This window comes from Cebus imitator, unplaced genomic scaffold, assembly GCF_001604975.1.
Source record: "Cebus imitator isolate Cc_AM_T3 unplaced genomic scaffold, Cebus_imitator-1.0 Scaffold229, whole genome shotgun sequence".
In the NCBI taxonomy this organism is placed as follows: domain Eukaryota; kingdom Metazoa; phylum Chordata; class Mammalia; order Primates; family Cebidae; genus Cebus; species Cebus imitator.
The window spans coordinates 1,045,282-1,064,282 of NW_016107544.1; the positions used below are offsets into that span (position 1 = coordinate 1,045,282).

Sequence of the window (19,001 nt, forward strand, 5' to 3'; positions counted from 1 at the left end):
TGTGAGAACCCTGTGTTACAATTTGGGTGTTATGGATTTTCTTTTAAAATATTATTACATTACTTTCATAATTATAACACGTTTTCAAAACTTCATATGAAAAGCAAAGAACACTGGTAAGTAGTCAGCTAATGGGTACATGTATAAAGAACCATAGAGGCTGAACCCTTCCTGAGGATAGGGACTTTGTCTTATGTACTAGAATGTTACCAGCCTCCATAAATATTCATTAAATGAACAAAAGGCTAAAACTATGATCTTATTTTTGTGGTAGTAAGCGTTATTTCTTTAAAGACTTCTTTAATATCAAGGTTGATTTAATTTTTACTACCATGGTTTATGATACTTTTGTTTTATTTATTCTTATAGACTATACATTTTCCTCAAAATATTACTGATACAAAAGTATTACAACTGAGTTAGAGGCTTTCTTAACCATGATCTGTTCTTTCAGAACCACATGATCAAAGAACTGGAGGCCCGTGTCCAGCAGCTGACTGGAGAAGCAGAGAACAGTAATTTACAGAGGCAGAAATTAATTCAAGAAAAAGCGGAACTTGAAAGATGTTACCAGATAACGTGTAGTGAATTACAAGAAGTAAAGGCAAGGTATTGTCTGAAATCAGATCTCTATCAGGTATAGCTATACAGTACTGATATTAACTGTGTAAGTTATCTGCCAAAATTAATTATACCGTGTGCGTTTAGCCTTGGGAAGTTTTAAACTAAATACTGCTGTTGGTTTATTTATTTATTTAGAAATAGGGTCTCTGTCTGTTACCCAGACTGGGCTAGTGGCGTGATCATGGCTCACTGTATCTCAAACTCCTGGGCTCACGCGATTCTCCCTCTTCTTCCCAAGTAGCCAGGACCTCAGGCATGCACCATAATACCTGGCTAATTTTTCTATTTTTATTTTTTTGTAGGAACAGGGTCTCACTCAATGGCCCAGATTGGTCTGAAACTTTTTTTCTGAAGTGATCCTCTTGCCTTGGCCCCTCCTAAAGTGCTGGAATTTCAGGCATGAGCCACTGTACCCAACCTGTTTTTAACATAAGCAGAATGTTTAGAAGCAGTTGACAAAAATATGGATACTTATTTAATATGTTGAATGGAGATGTATTTGGATTTTGTTGATTAAAAAAATTCATTTTAGAGATTGGTTCTAAATACATTGAAAGTTTATTTTATCCTCTTGCTTTTAGGCGCAACACACTACATAAAGAGAAGGAGCATCTTGTAAATGATCATGAGCAAAACATGAAACTGTTGCAAACCAAGTATGATGCTGACATAAACGTTCTAAAACAAGAACAGGCTCTTTCAGCTTCTAAGGTATCATTTATGTTGGTAAATAACCCACATTAAGTATTTATTCACTCAGCCTACAGCCACAGATAGCCAAGTAGAAATTATTTGGCATTTGAAATTAGTCTCTCCTTCACTTTGTTCTTAAATTAACAGGAACCTCAAGAATTCTTATTGGTATTTAAAATGTTTAAAATTATAAATGTCTACTATGTAGCACAATGCAAATATGTAATAAACTGAATTCTGCTATAAGCTAATCATTTTAAGTGCCAAAGTTTTAAAAGGAGGAAACATATAAATTCCAGTGCTTAGTTATATGAGTATTACATTTTATAGAGTATATGCATTATTATTATTTTGAAATCTTAGTTCTGCTTTAGTTTTATAATTAAAATCTTGAAGTTTTCTGTAAACCTATTATTTTTATGTGTGTTATATTTCCATAACAATAAATACTATGTAGCATTTAATTTCTATTTTTACTTTAAAAGATTATATTTTTATTTCAGTGTTACATTTTCATAATATTAAATACTATGCAGCATTTAATTTATATTTTTACTTTAAAAGATTAATTTTTCCACTATCTTTTAAAAGCATTTTTCATTCAGGTTTCTAGATAATTTTAATTCTGACTGAACTTTCAGGGGTAAAAAAGGGATATTTTTTCAATCAGAAGGTATAATATGGTACAAAAATCAATATCCTGCTTTTTATTCTTAAAATCCTTCTAGGCATCTAGTATGATTGAAGAATTAGAACAGAATGTCTGTCAATTAAAACAGCAGTTACAGGAAACAGAACTTCAAAGAAAACAACAACTAAGGGTGAGTCTTGTATTTCTACAGAGAAGAACAGTGGGCAAACAGTTTTCTTGATTTAGATGTATAATTGAGAGTCAATTAAAAAAAATAAAACTCAGAAATGCAGGCAGTCTTTTCTGATTCTTTTATCGCATTATATAAGTTTATATTTTATTTAAACAGACATAGATGCTAATGAGATGTAGAGAATAAAATATAATAATTTGAATTTGAATGATCTCTTTTGAGATTAGTTTCAAAAATAAATTGTATTTAATATATTACTGTTTTAGAATAATTTCCTTCTTTTAAATTATCTGCCAGTCTTCATAATTTCTCTCTTTTTCTTTCCATCTCTCTTTCTCTGCCTCTCTCTTTCTCCCTCTGTCTCTCTTTTGCACCTTTTAGATCTTTTCTCTCATGATCAAAAAAATACCAAGGACTGGTATATGATATAACTTCACATTTATCATTCACATATTGATTTACCTGCTCATTTTTAAAGTAATCTCTTAATTCTAAGGGTCAGAAAGCTTTTCTTATACTGTAAAGCAAGTACTTTCGAGAATAGTAACGTCTTCAGATGACTAAGATTTTATGCCTTGTAATATAAAGCTACTCATATTTCTACCTGTAGGGCTTACTTAATAATATGCAAAACTCTGAAGGAAAGTTTGACATTAAGTAGATTGATTGATTTCATTAGATTGCTAATTTTATTGACTGAAGTATAATTTAAAACATAATAAATATAAACATTTATCATTCACAGGATCAAGAAAACAAGTTTCAAATGGAGAAAAGTCATTTAAAACACACCTATGAAAAAAAGGTAAAATCGTTTATGGGAAGCTATAAAATATTTAGAATAGCAAATGAGGCATTAATGGGGGCTGATTTTTAGAAAACCATACATTCGCACCTTTAAATTATAGAAATTATATTTTCTTTCTAATAGTTTAAAAATATACCATCGATGGGATATATTTGGTATTCTGTTGTATCATCATGTGCAAGGAGAACTTTAAACATTTAACAAAAGAACGTAAAACAATGAAAGGACTGACTACTACTTGAAAAAGATTAGCAATTGTTCCTTGTTGTTTATAATACTATTTCAACTGACATATGTTGATATCCCTTTTGTAATAACTAGGGGGTTATTGACACAGTTAATACCTTAGGCAGTAAAGTGCAGAGTTTTATAAATTTATTTTAAAAAATTTTGTGTAAATTTAAGTGGTACAAGTGCAGTTTTTTTTTTTTACATGGATATATTGGATAATCATGAAGTCTGGGGTTTTAGTGTAACCATTACCCAAATAATGTACATTGTATCCATTAAGTAATTTATTATCCCTCGCCCCCTCCTGACCTCCCACCCTTCCAAGTCTTCAGTGCCTATCATTCCACACTCTATGTTCATGTGTACCCATTGTATGGCCTCCACTTATAAGTGAGAACATGTGGCATTTGACTTTCCCTTTCTGAGTTGTTTCATTTAAGATAATGTACATACAAATGGGGTGTGTGTGTATGTGTGTGTGTGTGTGTGTGTGTGTGTGTTCTGTATATATCTATATATGTATATGCATATGTGTGCGTATGTGTATGCCACATTTTCTTTATTCAGTCATCCACTTATGAACAGTTAAGTTGATTCCATATCTTTGCTATTGTGAATAATGCTGTGAGAAACCTATGAGTAATGAACTTTTCCTTTCAGTAGATACTCAGTAGTGTAATTGCTGGATCAGATGGTAGTTTTATTTTTAGTTCTTTGAGAAGTCTCCATACTGTTTTCCCTAGAGGTTATACTAATTTACATTCCCACCAGCAGTGTGTTAGTGTTTCCTTTCTCTGAATCCTCACCAACATCTGTTATTTTTTTACTTGTTAATAATAGCCATTCTGACTGCAATAAGATGGTATCTCACTGTGGTTTTAATATGCACTTCTCTAATCTTTAGTGATGTTAAGCATTTTTTTCATAGGCCTATTGGCCTTTTGTATGTCTTTTTTTGAAAAATGTCTACTCATGTCCTTTGCCAATTTTTAATGGGATTATTTATTATTATTATTACTATTATTTTGTTGCTGTTGTTGTTGTTGAGTTGCTTGAGTTCCTTGTAAATTCTGGATATCAGTCCCCAAGTCAGATGCATAGCTTACAAATTTGTTCTCCAATTCTGCAGGGTGTCTTTCTACTCTACTGATTTTTTTGCTTTGCTTTCCAGAAGCTTTTTAAAATTCCACTTGTCTATTCTTGTGCTTTTGAGGTCTTAGTCATGAATTCTTTGTTTAGACCAATGTCCGGAATATTTTTCCTTAGGTTTTCTTCTAGTATTTGTATAATTTCAAGTCCTACATTTAATTCTTTGATTCATCTTGAGTTGATTTTTATATATGGTGAAGGAGAGAGATTCAGTTTCATTCTTCTGCATATGGCAATTCAATTTTCTGAGCACCATTTATTAAAAAGGGTGTCCTTTCCCCAGTATTGTTGACCTTGTCAAAGGTCATTTGGCTGTAGTTATGTGGTATTGTTTCTGGGTTCTGTATTCTATTCCACTGATCTATTTTTATTCTAGTTCCATGCTGTTTTGATTGCTATAACCTTGTAGTATAATTTGAGGTGAGATAATGTTATGTTCCCCGTGTTGTTCTTTTTGCTTTGACTATTCTGGCTCTTTTTTAATGCCATATGAATTTGAGGATTGCTTTTTCTAAATGTGTGAAAAATGATACTGGTATTTTTGTAGGGATTACATTGAATCTCAGATTGCTTTGTGCAGTATGGTCATTTTAACAATATCACTTCTTCAAACCCATGAACATGAGATGTTTTTCCATTTGTTTGCATCATCTACAACTTCTTTAATCAGTGTTGTGTAGCTTTCCTTCCTTTAACTTCTTGGGTTAAATATATTCTTAGGTATTTTATTTTTTATGTAACTATTATAAATGGGATTGCTTCTTGATTTGGTTCTCATCTTGTTTTTAATGCATAGAAATGCTACTGATTTTCATACATTGATTTTTGTATCCTAACCTTTACTGAATTCAGTTATCAAATCTAAGAGGTTTTTTGAGGGGGAGAAATCTTTAGGGTTTTTTAGATATAAGATCATATTATCAATAACGGAGATAATCTGACTTCCTCTTTTTCTATTTAGATGGCTTTTATTTCCTTGAATACTCAGCTAGGACTTCTAGCTCTATGTTGAATAAGCATGGTGAAAATGAGCATTATTGTCTTGTTCCAGTTCTTAGTGGGATTGCTTTCAGCTTTCCCCTGTTTAGCATGGTGTTTGCCATATGTGTCCTTTATTATTTTGAGGTGTACTCCTTGTATACCTAGTTTGTTGAGGGTTTTTATCATCAGGGTATGGTTAATTTTATCAAAGCTTTTTCTGCATCTATTGAGAAGGTCATATGGTTTTCACCATTAATTCAGTGTATGTGATGAATCACATTTATTGACTTGCATATGTTGAATGATCCTTGCCTCCCTGAAATAAAACCCAGTTGATCATGATGTATTGTCTTTTTGATGTGCTGTTGGACTTGATTTCTTGGTATTTCGTTGAGGATTTTTGCATATATGTTCATCAGGGATATTGGTCTGTACTTTTTGTTGTTGTTTTTCACGCCTCAGTTTTGCAGTAGAGCATTCACTCATTTGTATTCAAGGTTAATACTGATACATGAGGTTTTCTTCTTGTTACAATGTTGTTATCTAGTTGTTTCATAAATTCTTTGTTTCTTTTTTCTCTGTCTTTGTGGGTTGGCAGAGTTTTGTCATGTTACCATTTAATTTCTTTCTCTTCCTCCTTTGTTTAATTGCTTTGTAAGACCTGTGAGTTTTATACTTAAATGTGTTTTTATACTGGCATTTCATTTACATGTTTAGAACTCCTTTGAGCATTTATTATAGAACCAGCCTAATAGTGACAAATTCTCTTTGTATTTGCTTGTCTGGGAAATATTTTATTTTTCTTTTGCTTATGAAGCTTATTATGTCAGGATATAAAATGTGTAGTTGATAGTTTCTTTTTAAGCAATCTGAAAATAGGATCCCAATCTCTTCTGTTTTGTAAGGTTTCTGCTGAGAAGTCTGATGTCAGTCTGATGGATTTTTCTTTATAGGTGACTAGACACTTTTGTCTTGATATTCTAGGATTTTTTGCTTCATATTGACTTTAGACGACATCTGATGACTATTTCTCATGGTACATTGCATCTTGCAATATCTTTTTCTAGTGTTTGTTGGACTTCCTGTATGTGGATGTTTAAATCTCTTGCTAGACTGCAGAAGTTTTGTCAATTATTTCCAGAAGTAGTTTTTCTAAACTTTTGCTTTTTCTTCTCTTTCAGGAACGCCAGTCATTAGTAACACCAGTTGCTTTATGTAGTCCCATACTTCTCCAAGGCTTTGTTCATTCTTTTTAAATTTATTTTTAATTTATTTTTATTTAACTGGACTAATTCAAAAGTCCTGTCTTCAAGTTCTGAGAATTTTCATTTCTGCTTGGTCTGGTGAATTGTTGAAGCTTTCAACTGTATTTTATAATTTCTTCATTTTTTTCATTTCCAGAAATTGTTTTTTCTAAGATGTCTATCTTATTGGCAAGTTTTTAAAATTTATATCCTGAATTGATTTTCTGATATCTTTGTACTGGTTTTCAGAATACTTCTTTATCTCATTGAATCTCTTTAAAATCAATATTTTGAATTCTTTATCTGATATTTAAAAAATTTTATTTTGATTCAGATTCATTGCTAGAAAATTACTGTGTTCTTTTGTGGGTGCTGTAACACCCTGCTTTTTCATACTTCTTGTATTATTATGATTTCTTCACATCTGGAGAAATAGTAACTTCTTATTTTTGAATTTTATTGAAATGTAACTTTTTTTCCTTGAGGACATAACTATGAAGTCTGTTGAGTAGAGCTGTTTACTTCTGGGCATGTTAAGTGGTAAGACTTTGTATGATTTCCTTGGTTATAAAGAGACTTAGTGTGGTGGCTTTCTCAAATGCCGTTTATAGTAGTGGTGTACCTGGAAGGTAAGCAGGCTCACAATGTCCTGAGAAGCCACAGTGGCATTGATGATTGTGGAAGCAAAGGGCATGGGAATGTTAGGTTATTCCCAAGTGCTATGCATTTGTGTTAGCTGATTTACTATGGGGTTTGTAGGTTAACCTCCAGACCAGTAAGTGGCACTTGTAGGTGAAAGCCAGTTGCTCTTGTAGGAATAAAGTTTATGCTTGATCTTTGTTAACCATGAGATGTACTTCATTGCCCAGACAATGGCCGAACCATGGAACATTCAGTGGGCTGTGTCCTGTGTCTGAGTGGAGGACAAATCTGGGCAGAGCTGGACTGGGCAAGTCAGCATTCACATCGCCCAACAGTGGACACAAGTACCAGCTATGACAGGGGTCTAGAGGCAGTCAGCAGGTGGCTGGAGATAAGGCTGGGCAAGAAACAGAGCAACTACTGCTGCACCAAGTTCTCTGCATGGGAAATGATGGGTGTCCCAGGTGCCTAGTCCAGGTGGTCAGGGGACCTACCGCTTACTCTTCAGACCTGAGGAGCTCACATACCATTCCAAGCAAGGGAGCCATTTGGAACACTCAGAAATGTCACATGCATTTTTTTTTTACCTTGTTTTCAAAGCTGCCTGTGGTCACAAAACTCGCTACCCAGGAAAACCATTCCTTTTCAGCATTTCTCCTCCTATTTTGATCTATGAAGGAGGGGCATCCCAATTCTAGCACCCACATCTGGAGTGCACACCATACTTACCTCTGAGATCTGGCTGTGGGGGCTCTTCCCCTGCTCCAGATCCAGCACCCCAAATCCTGGCCCAAGACTAATACTGGTGCTGCCACTACTTCTAGGTTTCTGGGACCCACCCAACTTGATACGAGTTAGAATCAAGAATGGCATTGTCCTACTGGGTCCCAGGTCTGGAACAATGCCTGGGGTATTTCCTGGTATTATTCTTTTTCACACTCTTCTGGCCTCTCTCCTAGTTAGATCTAGGACTTAGGAGGGACAGGGTGTTCCCCCGTGACCTAGCTTGCAGTTCCCTAGTAAAGAGGTAGATTGCAGAGGGACATTCTCTCTGCCTCTCCTATACTGGAGCTTCACTCAGTTCTCAACCAGACCTAGCCACAGTCTCCCTGCTCACTTCTCTTCCCTAGTATCTGACAGTTTCTTTCACTTTCTATTGATTTTTCATTTCCTTCCTGGAAGAAATTCTTCCAAGTAGATGAGGCATGTTAGAAAGGCCTCTGATCCACCATCTTGGGAAAAACAAAGAGAGTTGTATAGATTTCTGACTATGAAAAGAGTTTCTAAAGTGTTTTTTTTTGCTATAAGATATAGAAAGTAAAAGAGTAGTTAAATGGCAAGGGTTTGTTGCTGCTTTTGTCACTATATGCTGCTTTAACGTCAAATCAATCTACTTGTAAAATACAAAAATAATAAAAAATGAAAAAAGTTAATCTTTCAACTAATTAGAATATATACAAATTAAAATTAAATATGGTTTATATAACAAAATCTTAAAACCCCTTTGTAATACCACATCTTATTTATTCATATAGTCACTCAGCAGATATCCATTAAATGGTTATATTGAGGAAGGTATTATGTTAGGAGCTGGGGCGGGGTTGAGGATGAATTAGACATAAATTCTGCCCTCCATGAGCTTAATGTATAGGAAGAAATCTGTTTCTGTCATTTGGAAAAGTGTTTCTAGTAACATGTATTGACCTGCATGTGTGCTCTTTAAAATAATAGTAAATTTCCTTATTGTTAAATTTTCAATGCAGCTCAATACAAGATATTATTTTGTATTCATTTCATATGAATATTTCATATGAAATGGACATACATTTTCATAAGCCTTGCTTCCTGTATAAGGCATTTGTATCCTCTAGGTGTACTTGTTAGTCCATTGTTCATTCTTTGGGCAGATCACTGGCTGTCCATCCATTAGAGAAGAACTTCCTGGCTTTCTTCTCTGTTGCAGTCTGGTAAGCCCTCTTCCTAATATCCTGGTATGTATGTACCTGTGAGACAGATGGGCTGTGGTGAGGAGAAAGGGATGCACTGACCAATTGTAAAATAAGTTATTCCTATCCCAAACTTCATCACATCCTACTGAAGACTGTTACACATAGAGATAGACCTAGAAAGGAAATCTTTCTTCTACGATTATCTTTTCTTGGGTATTAAGCCTCTAAGTAAATTAAGGTTTCCGCTATCAGTCTCCCTCCATGGTGAATGTGCACTAGAAAGGGAATATTAGAGCTCAGTTCATCTGTATCCAGTAGCCTCCTGACCATTCCTATTCTATTTCACTTCAAGGAGCAGACTTAAATCCTTTTTATTAGGTATTGTAACTATAGTGATTCCCTTTCCATATGGTATCAATTGGCCTAGCTTTTTAATAAGGTTACAAGTTAAAGTATATTAATTGTTTTCACTGTAAATAAAATTTGTTTAAAATAATAGCAATCTTTAAAAGAAAAATAGCCATTGTTCATATTGCATATATTCCTAACATTATTTACATTGGAAGAAAATGTTGCTCAGCATGCCCCTTTTTATTTTACAATTAATTTCATTGTCTCCCACTTTTACATTGACATCTGTTCTTTCTTTCTTAAACCTGCTATGATCTCAAGCCTTGAAGTTTTGATGTCTTATATCCCTCTCAGGGAGTATCCTTTTTGATAGCTCAAAGAACTGACATAAATCTTCCTTAGCTCTGGACTGTGTAACAGTAGAGCTAAATGGGATGTATGGGGCTTTTTTTCATTAGAAAGTGTTACAGGTGTGCACTTTCAATAACTTTTGGTACAAAACTTAGTTCTAAATATCTGTTCAGGAGAAGGAAATGCCATCTGAATGACATGATTTTCTCATTCCTATGAGATAGCGGCAGGATGGGGGGAGCATAGGATTGTAACTTGTCTTTGAGGTTAAAAAACAACATCAGATGCTGTCCCTAATTTAAGCAACACATATTATGTAATGGTCTTAATTGATCTCTAGTGGCTATTGCCTGCTCTTAAGATCTTTGAACATCAAACAAATAATAAGTAGTAAACTGAAATGTCATTGTTTGATGAAGTGTCCTAATCTGTTAAATCAGGAAATGGTTAGACTAAATGATTTTACTAGCAAGGAAACACCTGCCTCCTACAAATAACCTATTGCTTGTTTTCCAAACAGTCACCAGAGAGTAAAAGATGGTGCTGTTTACCTAGAGAAATTCATCAGGCATATGTTAAGCATCTGTATTCTAAAATGTACTGAATTGAAGTATCTACTTAAAATCATTCTGATGGAACTGTTTAACAAATGATATACGAAGTCTAATGGAGTTCGCAGTCCTTAAAATATAGTTATTCCAATGCGTAGCAATCACGTGCACTTCTTTTAACCGTGTTTAAAATAGTCATAGCTTTATATTTAACATATTGGATAATATTTTTCAACTACTACTGACATGATTTTTAAAAGTATGTCTGTCTTTAGTGATGTTCTAAAACATGAAATTGTGCATTGAAAAGATTTATAGAAGTTATGCGACCTGATCCCCCATATTTTTCATATTGGGAGCAGAGGTCATAGCAGTTAAGAGACATTGTGGAGTTACTCAGCTAGTCAGTGTTTGGGTCAGTATTTCCTCTGTGCACTTTACTATACTATGGTGTCTGTTACAGTATATCTAGTTTTGATATATAGCACAATCTCTTTCTTCTTATACAATATTCCTTTCGTGATTACCTAAATTCTTGGGATACAAGGGAGCAGAAAATATATTTAGTGAGTGTTCAGTAAATGTGGTTTTGGCTACAGCTAGTGCTTGACTTACGACCATGATTGGTTCCGACAGACCGGTCGTAACACGATTTGGTCGTAAGTTGAGTAGGCTATATGTATAGTACTTTGAAATGATGTTATAAAAATCTTTAAGTCATATTTTATCATAATTTTCTTTCATTATTGTTATATATAATAATTTTCTTTGTTCATTTTGTGCCATTTTTATCATCTCTATAACATTTTGTTTCTTATTTTTACATTCGTCAGGTTTAAGTAAAACACTGCATTACCAGTACAACTGGTTTAATATTTGCAAAACATACAAAATTACAAAATACAGGTGCATACAAAAATACAAAATACAGGTGTAAAAAATACCATAGGAAACATTTTCCCAATTGCAAAACATATCAAAATATATAAACATGTACGAAACATTTTATTGGATGCTGGTGCTTGGCTGTGGATCATTGATGTCGTCATCTGAGGCAGCAGTTGGGGTTACCGGAGTTGGTTTTTTCATAAACATGGTGAGCTTTGTCTTTATTGTATGTTTCTTTTTTTCTTCATAAATTTCACTATACGGATGAAACACATCGTGCGCCATCCGTTCAATCCTTGCAAATCGTTCGATGTTTGGGTCCATTGCTTCGAAATGTATAAGAAGTTTATTCAGTAAAGATAAACCATCTGATAATCCCTTAGTGGTGAACTTTCTTTCTGGCTCCTCCTCTTCTTTCTCTGCTTCTCTTCTTTCTTCTTCCGCCACTCTTTCTTCTTCCGCCACTCTTTCTTCTTCCGCCACTCTTTCTTCTTCCAGTTCGATTAGCTCTTCATTTGTAAGTTCTACGGATCTTTGTCTAGCAACTCTTCGACATCTTCCATTTCACACTCCAAAGAAAGGTCTTTAGCGAGTTTTACAATTTTTTTCCGAATCATTTCAAGTTCATGTTCACTGTCAAATCGTAGCGCTTAAAACTATTTTTCCAGATGCCATTCATGCACTTTGTCGTCACTGCCTCCCAGGCGGTAGCCATATTCTTGATACACATCAAAATGTTGTAGTGTTTCCAAAAATCTACAGCGGAGCAGTCGTGGCTAGCGATTGTGGTCGTAAAGTCAAATGGTCGTAAGTTGCATAGGTCGTAAGTCGATCAATACCTGTACTTAAATCAATTATTTATGGGAAATTCTCATGTTTGAGAATATATTATGTATCTTCGACTACCTGGTTTGTGTTTTCATTACCATCACTTTAAATTATTTTCTGATATTAACAATTTATAGTGGGGAAAGGATTACAAGCGAATCATTTGTTGCTTACTACCATTTGTACATTAAAAAGGAAAGGTTGGCAATAGCATTATCTCTTTTTAGGTCGTTTGTTCTTTAATTTTCTTTTGTGTACAAAAAAAGTTTTTTTGTTTTTTCTTAACCCATCAAAGTAGTGAACCTTCTCTTTTGCCAAGCTCTGTATGCAATGATTTCTCACTTTTCTGGTGTTTATGTCATCTGTAACTATCTAGAATACAGGTAAAAACTAAAAACACAATCCAAAAGACAGAAAATAGAAAACCAGTATACAACAATTGATATTTCTGAAGGAAAGCTCAGAATAAATTAATGCAAAAATAATGAAAGATATGAGAACACTTTTCAGAAGGTCTGTGTATGTAATTTTAAAGATTTCACTCTTTATTAGCTAAAAATCAATGCAAGATAGAAAAACGTTTGAATTACAGCACAAAGAGAATGATTTTTATAAATGTCCAGACCAGGGGAAGGGGAGAACAAAGTTTAGATGACTTTAGTCTTCTTATTTGCAAATCCAACTATCATAAGACAATAGTGAAACTAACATATGCTGTGTTTTAGGCCAAAATGTTGTGACCTAAGAATCTTATACCTACAATTTCCTTCATGTGTAAAGACAACACAATGACATTATTGGATATACAAAATCTCAGAAGATATATCACTTGGATATTCTTTTTGAAAAATAAGATTACTGGATGATGGACTTTAATTAACCTAAGGATAAGCAAAAGATCAAATCAAAAAAATATTCAAGAATGAAAAGTACTGGTGCATGCCAAAATTAACTAAAATAGATCTGAATTTAAATATTTATTGTGTACACAATATAAATAATGCAAATATAAGAAGAGAATCTTGAAAAGGAAAGTATGTAAGTTAAAAAAGTGTAAAACCATTGTCTGCCTCAGCGTCTCAAGATTATCTAAAAGAAAACCAAAATGACTAGGAGAGGGAGAAGTAAACGTGTGCCAAGCTATTATTTTAAAAGGGATAGGTATTAATTTTTTACTTGCTGAATGTTAGAGAGATGTAGGTAAAAATAATTGTGAAATATTTATGGCATCATTGGTGAAATTAAAATCTGTTTCCAATGACAGTGTCCTTGACAGAATACTAGCAAACCAAATTCAACAGCACATTAAATGATCAGGCACCATGACCAAGGGTTTATTGTTGGGATGCAAGGATTGCTCAAGATAGGCAGATCAATAAATGTGGAAAATGATGGCTGACTAGATGTAGCTAGAAAGAATACTTGCAACCAGGGGACTAGGACATTGGGAAGATTGGCACATTCCAAGTAGATCTTCAGGGGAAAGGTACTGAGAGTGGACAGGGGGAGGACAGAGACACTGGACTGAAAGGGGAGGAAGCTGGGAATCATGCCTGGGGCTATCATGCACTGGGTCTTCTTCCTGGCTCCTAATGACTCCTGGAGAATGGGTGACTTGAGCAGGCAAGGAATGAGCTGCTCTTGCCTTAGACCTCTGGAATCCTGGCAGCAGAAGTCCCCAAAACCCTGCATTTGAGCTGGCAGAGAGAGCTGCTTAGAGAGGCAGTTAGGGCAGAACTCCAGCCTGTATGGAGCCCAGAGTTTTGATGTGTGTCTGCAGGGGAGCTTGGCTAGGGATGCCTATTCACTAAGGCTAGCCACATTCCTCTAGGAGACTCTAGCCTTAAAAGAATTGTTGAGCCTGAACAGAGCAGATGAACCAGTCTGACCTCAACTCCCCTGTCTACTGGGGCCATAGCCTGGCTTTACCTGCTTACAGTGCAGTCTCAGATGCCCAACTAGGGTACCTCCCAAGGGACCTCCTTATTGCTGCTGTGCTGGAAGACTGTGCCAGATTGCCAGAGAGCTCCAGCAGAGCGGCCCCCACCAACATGTGCCTGCCCACTTACACTCTCCCTCTACTGCAGCCTCCCTGATGCTGCTTTACCAGCAGGCAGTCACCCATGGTCATCCCCCTATTGCAATATCAGCGCATGTGCATGGGTGAACCTTGCCTTTCCATACTGGTACAGTGGTGTTTGTGCACCCCACTGTGCCATTGCTGCCAGTGTGAGCACACCCATCTCACACCTGCTGCTGTGCTGCAGTGGTGCCATTTCTGGTGTGAATGCACTCAGGGAGGCCGGTAGCCCTGCCTCCCACCACCATTGCCACCAGTGTGAACATGCAAAAGGAGTTTTCCAGCCTTACTCCAGCTAGCAACCCACTACTATGCCAACACTACTGCCAGTGTGAATGTACACACAGATGCCAGTGACCCTTCCCATCCATAGTGCCACTGCTTGCCACTTTGAATGCACGCATGGAGGCTGGCAGTTTCTGGTCCACCAGTGTCCCACCCCAGACAACAATGGTGAACCCTGCTGCACTACCATTGCTGCTGGCACATGCAAACAATCATGAATCACATTGCCACTGCCTGATGAAGCGCTTTGGCTGGCACCACTTATTGGAGTGTTGTGGCCATCAGACCAGGAACACTTTGACCCTTTTAACACAGCAGGTTCCCAACTTTGAGGGACAAGAGAACAAAGCCAGAAACCCTATACCAGCCCCTCAGAGTTAGAGTGTATAGTGTGGGAGTGTTGAGCTGAACCTTGGTCCTCTCTAGATCTGCTTGAAATTAAGCCAGTCAGTGGACCCCACTTTATGTCACAGTCAAACCCCCAAGGACATCAGTGGATATAAAAGCAAAAAACAAAACAAGGATATCCTCCACCATCCAAAGGACAGCAGCTTCAAAGGTTGAAGGAACATGAGCCCACACAGGTGAGAAAGAACCAGTGCAAGAACTTGGCAACTCAAGCCAGAGCGTCTTCTTACCTCTAGACACCCACACTAGTTCCCCAGCAATGGTTCTTAACCAGGCTGAAATGACAGAAATAGAATTTAGAATGTGAATAGGAACAAAGATGTCTGAGATTCAGGAGAAGGTTGAAACTTCATCCACGGATTCTAAGGAATACAGTAAAATGATATAGGTATGAAATAGGAAAATGCCATTTTAACAAAGAATCAAACTTATCTGATAGAGCTGGACAGCTCACTTCAAGAATTTCAAAATACAATCAAAAGTGTTAACAGTAGAATCAACCAAGCTGAGGGAAAAATCTCAGAACTTGAAGAACAGCTATCTGAAATAACTCAGTCAGACAATAATAAAGAAAAAAAAATGAAGTAAAATGAAAACAACCTCAGAGAAATATGGATTGGTGTCCCTGAAAGGGAAAGAAAGCAGGTAGCTTGGAAAATATACTTCAAGTTATCATTCACAAAAATTTCCCCAACCTTTCTAGGGAGACCAACATTCAAATTCAGGAAATGCAGAGAACCTTTGCAAAGAACTACACAGGAAGACCATCCCCAAGACACATAGTTATCAGATTCTCCAAGGTCAAAATAAAATAAGAAATATTAAAGACAGCTAGAGAGAAGGAGCACATCACCTACAAAGAGAAACCCATCAGGGTAACAGGAGACCTTTCAGAAGAAACCCTACAAATCAGAAGACATTGGGAGCCTATATTCAGCATTCTGAATTTTCAGCCAAGAGTTTTATGTCCAGCCAAACTAAGCTTTATAAGCAAAGGAGAAGTAAGATCCTTTCAGACAAACAAATTAAAGGGATTTGATTAACACCAGACCTGCTTATAAGAGGTCCTGAAGAGAGTCCTAATTATGGAAAGGATAGACCATTACCAGCCACTACAAGGAGAAATGAGATCCTTTTCAGACAAGCAACTGCTAAGGGATTTCATTACCACCAGATCTGCCTTACAAGAGGTCCTGAAGAGAATCCTAAATATGGAAAAGATAGACTGTTAGCAGCCACTACAAAAGCACACTTAAGTACATAGGCCAATGACACAATAAAGCAACCACACAAACAAGTCTGCATAGTAACCAGCTAGCAACATGATAACAGGATCAAATCAGCACATATCAATACTAACCTTGAATGTAAATTGGCAAAATGCCGTAATTAAGAGGCACAGAATGGCAAGTTGGATAAAGAGGAAAGAACCAATGGTATGCTGTCTTTAAGAGATCTATCTCACAAGGAAGAATTAGGGGAGGGCTGGGTGTGGTGGCTCAAACCTGTAATCCCAGCACTTTGGGAGGCTGAGACGGGCGAATNCCTTGAATGTAAATAAATGACTCAGTGAAAGGGCACAGGGAGGCAAAGAAGCAAGACACAACTGTATGCTCTCTACAGTGTATGCATCTCATAGGCAGTGACACCCATAGGCTCAAAGTAAGGGATGGAGAAAAATCTACCAAGCAAATGGAAAACAGAAAATAGGAGGGGTTGCTATTCTAATTTCATACAAAACAGATTTTAAGCCAACAAATATCAAAAAAGACAAAGAAAGGCATTACAAAATGATAAAGGGTTCAATTCAGCAAGAAAACCTAACTATCCTAAATATACATGCACTCACCACAGGAGCACCCAGACTTATAAAGCAAGTTCTTAGAGACCTATGAAAAGATTTAGACAACCACAGAATAATAATGATGGGAGACTTCAATACCCCACTGACAGTATTAATCAAATTTCAGGTCATCAAGGGAGAAAACTAACTAAAATATTCAGAACCTAAATTTGACACTTGACTGAATGCATGTGGAGACAGCTAAATAACACCCCACCCAAAACAACAGAATGTATATTCTTCTCATTTGCACATGGTACATACTCTAAAATCAACCACACAATTGGACATAAAACAATCCTCAGCAAATAAAAAAAGTGAATTATACCAGCTACACTCTTGGACTACAGTGCAGTAAAAATAGAAATCAATACTAAGAAAATTACTCAAAACCATGTAATTACATGGAAATTAAACAACGTGCTCCTGAATGACTTTTGGATAAATAATGAAATTTAGGCAGAAGTAAAGAAATTCTTTAATGAGTTTAAAGATACAATGTACCAGAATCTCTGGGTTACAACTAAAGCAGTGCTAAGAGGGAAGTTCATAGTGCTCACCACTTATGTCAGAAAGTTAGAAAGATCTCAGATTAACAACCTAACGGTGCAACTGGAGCAACCTGAGAAACGAGAGCAAACCAACCACAAAGCTAGCAGAAGACAAGAAATAACCAAAATCAGAATTGAACTGAAGGTAATTGAGATGTGAGAAAGCATACAAGAGATTAACAAATCCAGGAGTTGATTCTTTCAAAAAATTAGCAAGATAGATAGAATGATAGCTAGACTAATAAAGAAAAAGGAGAGAATGTCCAAATAAACACAATCAGCAAGATAGAAAGACTGATGGCTAGACTAATAAAGAAAAAAGAGAATATCCAAATAAACACAATCAGAAGTGACAAAGAGGACAAGTGACAAAGAAGACATTGCCACTAGTCCCACAGAAACACAAACAACCCTCACAGACTGCTGTGAATACCTCTGTGCACACAAGCTAGAAAATCTAGAAGTAATTGATAAATTCCTGGACACGTACAACTTCCCAATACTGAACCAGGAAGTAATTGAATCCCTGACAGACAAATAATAAGTTCCATAATTAAGTCAGTAATAAAAAGCCTACCAACCAAAAACACCCCAGAACCGGAGGGATTCACAGCCTAATTCTATCGGATGTATAAAGAAGAGCTGCTACTATTCCTGCTGAAACTATTCCAAAAAATTGAGGAGGAGGGACTCCTCCTTAACTCATCCTATGAGGCCAACATCATACTGATACCAAAACCTTGGAGAGACATGACAAAAAAATGTAAACTGTAGGCCAATATCCTTGATAAACATTGATACAAAAATCTTCAACAAAATACTAGGAAACCAAATTCAGCAGCACATCAAAAAGCTAAATCACCACCATCAAGTATACTTTATCCCTGGGATGCAAGGTTGACTCAACATATGCAAATCAATAAATGTGATTTATCATATAAACAGAACTAAAGACAAAGCCCACAGGATTATCTCAATAGATGCAGAAAAGGCTTTTGATAAAAATCCAACATCTCTTCATGTTAAAAACCCCTCAACAACTAGGCATTAAGGGAACATACTTCAAAATAATAAGAGCCATCTATGAGAAGCCCACAGCCAACATAATACTGAGTGGCAAAAGCTGGAGGCATACCCTTAAAAACCTCAGCAAGGCATGCCTTCTCTCAACACTCCCATTTAACATAATACTGGAAAACCAGGCCAAAGCAATCATGCAGGAGAAAGAAATTAAATGTATCCAAATACCAAGAGAGGAAGTCAAATATCCCTGTTTGCAGATGATATGATTCTATGCCTAGAACCCTATAGTTTTTGCCCCAAATTACTTGATCTGATAAACAACTTCATCCGATAAAAAAAAAAAAAACTTTGTATTTTTTCAGGATATGAATTCAATGTACAAAAATAACTATCATTCTTATATACCAGCAACATCCAAGCTGATAACCAAATCAAGAATGCAGTTCCATTCACAATGGCCATAAAAAGAATAAAATAGTGAGGAATACACCTAACCAGAGAGGTGCAAGATTTCTACCACAGGATAAAAAACACTGCTCAACGAAATCAGAGATGACACAAATAAATCAAAAAACATTTCATGCTCAACGATAGGAAGAATCAATATTGTTAAAATGGCCATACTGTGCTAAACAATTTACAAATTCAGTGCTATTTCTGTCAAACCACCAATGACATTCTTCACAGAATTAGAACA

At 35.9% G+C, this 19,001-nt stretch overlaps 1 protein-coding gene across 8 annotated transcripts in view; it reads left to right on the forward strand.

Moving 5' to 3' along the window:
- The window catches only part of CEP112 (centrosomal protein 112), a 646,693-nt gene that overhangs the window by 151,671 nt on the left and 476,021 nt on the right, over window positions 1–19,001 (forward strand). For all 8 annotated transcript variants that reach the window (XR_005195271.1, XR_005195272.1, XM_017497316.2 and 5 more), the window contains 4 exons: window positions 455–609; window positions 1,206–1,335; window positions 2,046–2,138; window positions 2,887–2,946. Coding sequence is in view for 6 of the 8 variants with exons in the window: in XM_017497316.2 (XP_017352805.1) it covers window positions 455–609; window positions 1,206–1,335; window positions 2,046–2,138; window positions 2,887–2,946 (438 nt within the window). In the remaining 2 variants the exon portion in view is untranslated. The remainder of the gene's footprint in view (window positions 1–454; window positions 610–1,205; window positions 1,336–2,045; window positions 2,139–2,886; window positions 2,947–19,001) is intronic.